Here is a 9,445-nt window from a genome sequence, read left to right on the forward strand (position 1 = left end):
TAGAGGATCAGCCAGCCTGCAGAATCTCTGTGGGCAGACTGTTCAGGGAACAGGGCGTTTTTTTCTCTTGGACACCACTGGCAACACTTCTGTCCGCAAGACAGTGGGCAGCTCGTGTGGTGTGGACTCAGTCAGCAGCAGCCACATTCAAGCTGGTACCTTGATTCTTTGAAGCAAAACTGGTGTTTCAGGCAACTCATTAATCTGAGTTGAAATATATTGATAAGATTTGTTGTTGTAGAGTCTAATAATTTATTTAGCTTTTGTCATATGGTTTGTCATCCGTAGAAGCTGTTATTAATATTATTGATGCTCTTTTTAGCCTCTTATTTATACTTTCGCTTTAACATTCAGCTCTAGTCTGAGAAGTTACAATGACCACGTTTGAGTATCTGTGTTTTGTGCCAGTTTTCAAGACTTGATTTTTTTCTTTCTGTTCTCATGAGTAAGACAGGTAGAGATGCTGACTGTAAGTGTCTTGCCCAAGACTCGAAACTTTAAACATTCTAGTGGCTGTTAGCTTGCTTCCTCTTTTAAAAGATGTAGGAGAAAAATTTAAAGGAAATTATATTTTTGTTCAATAAAATGAGAGAGTTTGATGTACTTGAAGCTTTAACAGTGTATAATGCCTATTTAAGATAATCCTTGTCACAGTACCTGGCAAATACATGTTTTTAACTTCCTTGCATTTGAGTTTACATGTATGCAACATTCTTTGGATAGAAAGAGAAAGAATTTTTTTATAAGCACAAGATATTTCAGTTCTGTCCCTTAAAGAACAAATATCCCAGAGTAAGAAGAAATGGAATTGTGAATCTGTTGTTCCCTGAGGTTCCCTCAGGTGTCCTTCTCTAGCTATCAGCACATGGTGGCACCGGGTGGATTCTAGGATTTAAAAATATGTATTTCTCACCTAATATTGCTCTCATTAGTGAAATCTTATAATGTACAATTCATAGTCTTTTTTTAACATAAGCAGTTCTCGTGGATGCACTGGCTTAAGAACCTCACTCCCACTTAAGTTACAGTTTCACAATACTTCCTCAGTACTGCACCCAATACATATGCATGAGATGGACTCAGCCTTTACTGGACTAATTGTTAAGGAAAAGAAAATATTTTCTCATCTTTGAAACTAACACAGAAATCTTTTGCAAAATGTATTGTTACTGTGAAAAGTTTGTTAATAATGCATTTGTTGTTAATACTGTCCATGCACTCTTTGATTATTTTTTTTACTTCTTGTATTAAAGTAATTTAACCAGTTTATGCCTTTTACTCTGATTAGTTTTGTGTTATTGGAATACAGCTGCTTTTCATCTCTTTAGAGAGTTCTAGTTTATTTCCTGTAAGTTCTGTCAATTGAAATGGTATGTGTGTCTGATAATTCACTATTAATCTTTTGGTAAGATGTATAGGTAGATTTCCTGCTAACGTTAACTGGAGATAGGTGTACATATGATTTCTGGCAGTGGTCTTTACTAGATAGATTCTACTGGTTGCAGCCAATCTGTGAAATCTTTGTGCAAACATAAATATAAAACTAATATTTAGGTGTCACATTATAACATTTAAAGTACTTTCATTTATACTACGTCATTTGAAACTGAAATAATCTGATACAGATATTAATTGTCACCTAGGACTCTGAGAAGTAAGAGCTTCTAGAAACTGAGAGATAAAGGTTTAGAAGGGAATAGCTGAAATAATCTCCCTAGAGAAAGCAGATGGGGTCCATGCAAAATGGTGTTTAATCTTTATTTTGGCTGCAACTTAAATGCTTTGACACCCCAGGCACCTCCTTCCTCTTGACCTGATTCATCAGGTGCTCCTGGAAACAGGTAATCCTGCAGCTTCACACCAGCCCTGTCAGTGAAGCTGTGGCCATCAGAGGTAAAGAACTCCTCCTTCTGGGTCCTTCCAAAATCACCTTGACTTTTTTTCTCATTTTATGTTGAAACCTAGTACAAGACCGTAAAAATGTGTCCTGTAATTATCTCTCCTTTTTTTTTTTTTTTTTGCTCTGTAATCTGGAGGTTCTAATGGGAGAAGTGAGAGCAGAAAAGGGAAGCACAGGAACCTACTGAAGAATCCACTTGCAAAGAGTATGTCGTGTCTTAAAAACATAACACCGTTTTACATTTTGAAACCAATCTCAGGAAGCTCCTTTTAATTTTTCCTCATTTTGTTGATAGGGATTGATTTGATTTCAGAATTTGAGGTTGTGATGTCTCTTTTTAAAAAAAAAAAAATAGGTTGCTGCATCTACCTTTATCCCTGACTGCCTTGAAGTTGAAGGCTCTGTGGCTATCTGACAACCAGTCCCAGCCCCTGCTTACATTCCAGACAGACACAGACTACACCACAGGAGAGAAGATTTTAACCTGTGTCTTACTTCCTCAGCTGCCTTCTGAACCTACTTGTCAAGGTGAATTTAATTTAAGGACAGTATTCACAGGGCCACGAGATTGAGTAGGACCTAATGTCTGTCCATAAGGCCTCTTACTCCCTCGTGTGATTGTGTTCTATCCAGTCTGCGCCTAGAGCCGGCTCAGGTGAGGCCACTGTGGGACTCTTCCGGGAAGGTTACCCTACATCCTTGCAGAAGAAGGGCCGCTCATATCTATTTATCATGTTTGAAATTTCATAAGCAGTGGTTTTGAATTATAGCTAAGGCTGAAAATACAATACTTCTAGAAGTGGTAACAGAGTCTCTTAAAATCCAAACTGATAGTTCACAGGATTAGTGTTAACACCACTGTTTTTAAGCCATTGAATTATTTTGAGTCATTGTATCTTTGCTTTGTAAATTGTGTGGTTAAACAAAAAATTCACATTAACATCAAAATGCTATTATAAACCCTTTGCTGAGAGCTGGGTTTGGTGGAGGAGAACAGGAGTGCCCTGGGGGAATAGGAGCCCAAGTGGGAGGACTTTAAGACCCTAGAGAAAAACGTGGTAGAGTATGTTACTGGGGAAAGTACTAGTGTCCAACATGTGCGGCCACATCACTGTCAGAACAGTTTTGAAGTTGTATAAAACAAGCATTTTAAAAGGGACTCTAAATTATGACATTCTGTGATGAAATAGTAAACATATTAATTTAGCAGATATTTTATATGATCTCGAATAGAATTATACATCATTAAAAAAGAAGGGGCAACCTTGTCCCAGGCCTTTTTGTTTTTGAATTTTGTGTATGTTTGTGTTTTAAAGCCAAACTTGCAACAGAACACCCCCCTTATTTCTGGTGTTCTACCTCTGGTCCTCCGTATAGATTCTACCTTGTCAGCCGCAAAGTTCATAGCATTTACCGGTCACATGAAACGCAGTTCCCAGCTGATGTGGTCTTTGTCACTGCAGAGAATCTGCCTCGCTGTGGTGCGCTGGAGAGCTTGGTAAATGATGTCTCTGACGAAGCCTGGAACGAGCGCGCTGTCAACAGAGTCAGTGCAATCCGATTTGTGGAGGATGAGAAGGATGAAGAAGACAATGAGACGGTATGGAAACGCAGATTCTTTGCCTCTGTGGAAGTTCAAAATTAAAAGATTGAGAATGGCACCTAATAAGGATATTCTTTATTTTCAATTAGTATGTTCTCTGCTTTGCCTTCAGCATTTAGGAATTTTTTTAGAAGACAAAACTAGGTAATTCTAGGTACACACTCACAAAAGGTAAATGAGGCAAATAGAACTCATGTTTTTTTTTTTTCTTTTCTTTCTTTTTTGAGACAGAGTCTCCCTCTGTCACCCAGGCTGGAGTGCAGTGAGTGGAGTGATCTCAGCTCACTGCAACCTCGACCTTCTGGATTCAAGCCATCCCCTGACATCAGCCTCTCAAGTAGCTGGGACTGCAAGGCACCTGCCACCATGCCCGGCTAATTTTTGTATTTTTTGTAGAGATGACGTTTCACCATGTTGTCCAGGCTGGTCTACAGTTCCTGGACTCAAGTGACATACCTGCCTCAGCCTCCCAAAGTGCTGGGACTACAGGCGTGAGCCACTGTGCCTGGCCTGTTATTGTTGTGCTGTGCTGCTTTTATGGTGGTTCTTTTTCTTTATTTGTGATAGTTTCCCCTCCCACTCCCACTGTTTTCTTAACATGGAGAAACTTTTTTTTTTTAATTGTTCCCAGTGAATGCTGTCTCTTCCCATGTTTAATCCATTCACTTGCCGTGATTTGACTTAGTGCCAGACCTCTGTGCCTTCTTCATGTAACCAGCTCACCTTAGCCTTCTTGTAGAGGGCTTATGATCTTAGTTGGATTAGTTAACAAGTTTTTGTTCAGAAATTGGAAAATACTAGTCACCCTTACTTTCATCTGTACTTGAAAATGTCTCTCAGTCATCCATCATCTCTAGGTGTTGGTGACAAGGCTTGACATCTTCCTAGCAGTTGACTTTGGCTTCTTAAATTCCTTGAACTAATTGAGAGTTTTCTTAAGCAGAGCTTAGAGGGAGTACTTGCAGCCCCCAAAACAAAGGCAGTTTTTAAATTATTGCCTATAGTCTTTGTTATTCCAGCTGTCACCAAATGGGATTTTAGGCATTTACAATCGTAAAGGGCAAAACGCAAATTAGGGATGACAAAGTAACTCACCGTCAATGACTCTTTAATGCTTACCTCAAGACTTGTTAGAGTGTGATTATCGCCAGTTACTTCATTGCCTCTTCCAGTATTTTGTTAATCTAGTTTGGTTCCCCCTAAAGCTCTTGGATAGGCCATTTAAAAGATGTACATGCTATTTTATGAGCTAAAGATCATGTAACATATTAAATAATATTTTAAAAATTACTCATACCCTGTTACTTAACTTCCAGTCTTTATTAGAAGAGTGTGAACTTTCATCAGTAGGTCATAGAAATAGTACACACAGCAGCAAAATAAGAAAAGGTATACTTCCCTCTTGATTTCCTTTTTTCTCCCCTGCCTCCCGTGCCTCATTCTGGGTTGAAAGAAGCCAGAATCGCTTTGGGTAATAGTAGAACATTATAGTGACTTTAATTTAGGATTTTTTATTTACTCTTTTATCTTTTTCTTTCCCCACACCCTATAATTATATCCTAAATTTTAAAATAAATGTTCTTGCTGTTTATGGAGCCTTATTTTTATTTTCTAGTAATTTCACATTTTACAAGTATTCTTTTATTCTATAAGTAATCCTTCTATAGTAACTAGGTAAGTTATATGGAACACTTTCCCTTTCCCTTAACCACCAGTGAGCAGTTGATAAATGCATATACCTCCAAAGAAAGCTTTTCCACCCATTTTAACTCAGAATTTCTAAGAAGGTAACATTTGTATTGGAATGCTAATGCCTTGAAGCTGCATGTTTTGAAAAAAGTAGTGGAATAAAACCAAAACACTCACTCCACTGTTTGTTTTTAGAGAACACTTCTAAGGCGAGCCACTCCACACCCAGGGGAGTTAAAGCACATGAAAAAGACAGTGGAGAATTTACGGAATGACATGAATGCTGCTAAAGGACTGGACTCAAACAAAAACGAGGTCAATCATGCCATTGACCGAGTGACCACTTCTGTGTAGAGTTTCACCTCCAAGTTTTACCTCCTGTGTCTTCCTCTGCTGTCGAGACGTTCCTGTCTGCTTCCGGGGAGCCTCATGTGCTCCTTGTCCTAACCAGCCCCCGCGCGCCATCTTCCCGTGGAGTGTGGGGAAGCTGCTGTCTCCCAGGAAGTGCCTTACTCATCCCGCAACCAGTCAGCGCGCCAGTGGTCTCCCGGTGTGATTTTTTTTTTTTTTAAATTTCAGTTGTTTGTAATAAGTAGAATACACTACTGTAAACATATGACCTTTGTTTTTGTCTTATGTTGGGGTAAAGGAAAGCAGGAAGGGGAAGTTTTATCCTCCTCCCTTCCATAAAGTGCTGGGACATTTTGAATCTCCCAAGTTCTCTTGGACCTACTGATGAGAGATAGTTTTATGTATGGGGAAAAATGGATACTTTTTAAACCTTTTTTGGCAGCTCAGATGGTGTAAATTTTTAAATTTTGTATAGGTATTTCATAACAAAAATATGTATTTCCTTTTTGTTATTTTATTTTGAAAACGGTACATATTTTAGTATTTGTGCAGAAAAACAAGTCCTAAAGTATTTGTTTTTATTTGTACCATCCACTCGTGCCTTACTGTATCCTGTGTCATGTCCAATCAGTTGTAAACAATGGCATCTTTGAACAGTGAGATGAGAATAGGAATATGGTATTTTAAAGCAATGTTGCATTTTAATCAGTAATCTACCTGGTGGATTTGTTTTTAACCAAAAAAGATGAATTATCAATGATTTGTAATTATATCTGTTGATTTTTTTTGAAAAGATGAACCAAAGGATTTGACTGCAAATATTTTATTCCTTACACTTTTAACTGTTTCTGAATAAGTCTCTCATAATGAGTGCTGTGTCAGACTGTGCCTACTCTGATGGTATGTGCCATTTGTAAAATAAAATAGAGCAGAAAAGCACAAAAAGAGAAAACTGGTTCAGACATTCAGTGGGCAAATAAATTATGGACTGCAAAATAATGATTTTTATTCAAGAAAGCTTTAAAAGTTTTATATCCAGATATACAACCATAATAAAGCAAAATAACCTACTATCAAAATAGAAATGTTGCTATCTTTATAAGTGCAATTTAATTTGTAAATAGAGTTTGAATCAAAGTATCACAAAATACTGCTTCAAGATTTAATTTTAAATCTGCTAATTTAAGGGATATTGGGAAAAGTTTTGGTGTGTTTCTGTTGATTTCTTTTTTGTATGCTGTGATAAAAGAGAAATGAAAAGTGCCAGTCACTGCGTGGTGTCTAGGAAAATCATATATATTTTTTTTCTCCAAGAAATAAATTCATCCTGGACATTGGCCATACAGGTTTTTAAAATTATTACTTTGTATGTTCAAGTGATAGCAGGTAGCCAAACTCTTTGACAGTGTGCTCTGGTCTGTTAAATATCTAAATTACCTGTCAGTCGTGAGTGACCTCCTGTGGGACTTGCATTCACGTGGGGCAGAGCCCGGAATTGCCTTTGACTCTGGCTAGTAATTTTGGGCTGTGGCTGTCTGGCCAATTGGACTCCTTATAAACCCATCTTCAAACAACTAAATACAATACTTTCTTTTACTTCTATACATTTACTTATTGGGTTCACTTAGCTTTTTAGTCTGTGTGTATGTAAATATGTGTGTATTTTAAAAACCATTTATGGAGCTGAAAGTAAGTAACACGTAAGTGAGTTTCGGCTGGTCAGTTTTATAGCTTGCTCCCTAATCTGTGCATGCCAATTTTCTTTTCTCTAAGATTTTTGACATCCTCTATTTTGTTTTAAGCTTATAAAGATGATGCCACTATCTCATGGGCTGATTATATATAAGCAAATTGGTTTTATTCGATGAGAATTGTCTTGACGTGGAAGAACAAGTAGAACTTGCATGGTGTGTTTTGTTTGTTTTTATATAAAGCCCATCCTTTACTACTCAGTTCATCATGGCTTTTCTGGACTGGAGGTGGACAGAATGGTGTGTGTGTGCTTAGATTTTCCTAGGAAATGTCACGCATCTAGTTTATTTCCTTTGGCCTGTCTCCTTTAGTTCATGTTCACTTGCTTTTTGTTTTCAGTTTGGGGGATTTTGTTTGTTTCCTCTCTTCCTTTGAGAGGGAAATGTCGCTTTCATCTGAATCTTTTACGCTGGTGACACTGCAGTGCTCTTGAACTTCAGGGTGCTGGAACCAAACTCAAGCTTCACAGTGGAAACAGCACCAACCAGACAGTTCTGCCTTGAGAACATGCCAAGCCATTTCCAGGAAGGACCCTCTCGTAGTTATAAGAAAAACTTGATTATGTGAAAGAATACCTTTCTCTGTCAGTGCCCCCCCCCCGCCCCGACCCGCGTCCCCATCCAGCCCTTCCTTTAGGAAAGGGAGGACTACAGTATATGGCTGGCTGTTTGTCTTGTGGGAGTGACAGGTGAAAGCAGGAAAGGAGGTTAGTATGACCTGTTCACCCACTTTTTTTCCCCCCAATATCCAGTTATTTCTTCTTTTTAGCAAGAAAATAATGCCTCAATGGGTAAAATAGCCAAAGAAAAAATGAGAGGAAGTGAAATAATCAAAGTCATTGATAATGAAAAGAGGGATTGGTAAGAAATCATAAAATATTTGCCTAGATACTGGTTTTTTTTCTGGAAAGTTTGGAGGAATTGTCCTGACTGACCCAATCTTTCTGTCTAAAAACATACTAGCTGGCTGTCAATGAGGTGAACAGGCAAGGTGGGATCACTTGCACCAGCCTCTCACAGCAGCACTTCTGCCATCTCCTGTGAAATCTCCCACACCCAGCAAGACATGCTTAGTGAATGGGGTGGAGGCTGGGAAAATTCTGTGTCTGAGAGTTACTCTGAACAGCCAGTCCTTCCCTGGTAAAAATGACTGACGCTTGGTCGGCCACAGTGGCTCACAGCTGTAATGCCAGCACTTTGGGAGGCTGAGGCGGGGGGATCACAAGGTCAGGAGTTCGAGACCAACCTGGCCAACATGGTGAAAACCTGTCTCTATTAAAAATACATAAAATTAGCCAGGCATGGTGGCAGGCACCTATAATCCCAGCTATGCAGGAGGCTGAGGCAGGAGAATTGCTTGAACCTGGGAGGTAGAAGTTGCAGTGAGCCGAGATTGTGCCACTGCACTCTAGCATGGGCAACAGAGCAAGACTGTCTTAGAGAAAAAAAGAAAATGAGTGATGCTCTGCCCTGGGCATGCTGCTGGTGTGTGGCAAGGCTGAAGCAGCACTCAAACAAGGGCCTGCATTGCAGCTGCTTATTAATAAAAGGCGATTAGGGACATTGCCACTCAGTGACATCCATGGAGAGTTGAAATCTCACTTCATTGTTGTTGTCTTACCTCATCCAATTTTCCAAAGAGCCAATTTAAAAAAAAAAGAGAGATAACTTTATTATGGAAAATTCAAAACATACAGAAGTAGAATCATCATTGACCTTCCTATAGCTATCACTCACCTTCAATAATTAGCAACACAAGACTAAGGCATTTATAAGGAACCAAATGTGTTATGCATGTTTTAAAACATGTATTACGTTTTAAAATATGTCTATAAGAAAGTGCACAATGAAGCATTTTTTTTTTAAGCTCTGGAAAAGCAAGCAAATGTGCTTTTTAAAACTGCTTTGGAGTTACAATTTTTGAGTCAACATGCCAGTGGAATCATGCATATGGATATAGGTTTGAATCCCAGCCTGCCACGTAGGTATGGACAAACTAACCTCTCTGGGCCTCAGGTCCTTCATCTTTAAAATGGGGCAGTAATACTCCTTTCAGGCTTAGAGTGAGGATTAAGTGGGATACATAAAACATGCGCTCTCAGGAAGCGGGTGGCCTCTATTATTACAGGTCTTGCTGTTTTCGTTGTTATA

General features: G+C 38.8%; 1 protein-coding gene across 3 annotated transcripts in view; it reads left to right on the forward strand.

Moving 5' to 3' along the window:
• LRRC1 (leucine rich repeat containing 1) overlaps positions 1-6,886 on the forward strand; it is a 128,841-nt gene extending 121,955 nt beyond the window's left edge. For 2 of the 3 annotated variants that reach the window (XR_004245691.2, XR_004245692.2), the window contains exon 13: positions 2,256-2,402. Coding sequence is in view for 1 of the 3 variants with exons in the window: in XM_032140741.2 (XP_031996632.1) it covers positions 2,256-2,428; positions 3,364-3,500; positions 5,388-5,546 (469 nt within the window). In the remaining 2 variants the exon portion in view is untranslated. Of the gene's footprint in view, positions 1-2,255; positions 2,429-3,363; positions 3,501-5,387 lie in introns of those variants that run through there. The other variant, XM_032140741.2, reaches the window with a different exon arrangement.
• The last annotated feature ends 2,559 nt before the right edge of the window (positions 6,887-9,445 follow it).

The sequence above is a fragment of the Hylobates moloch genome, unplaced genomic scaffold, assembly GCF_009828535.3.
Source record: "Hylobates moloch isolate HMO894 unplaced genomic scaffold, HMol_V3 SCAFFOLD_20, whole genome shotgun sequence".
NCBI lineage: Eukaryota > Metazoa > Chordata > Mammalia > Primates > Hylobatidae > Hylobates > Hylobates moloch.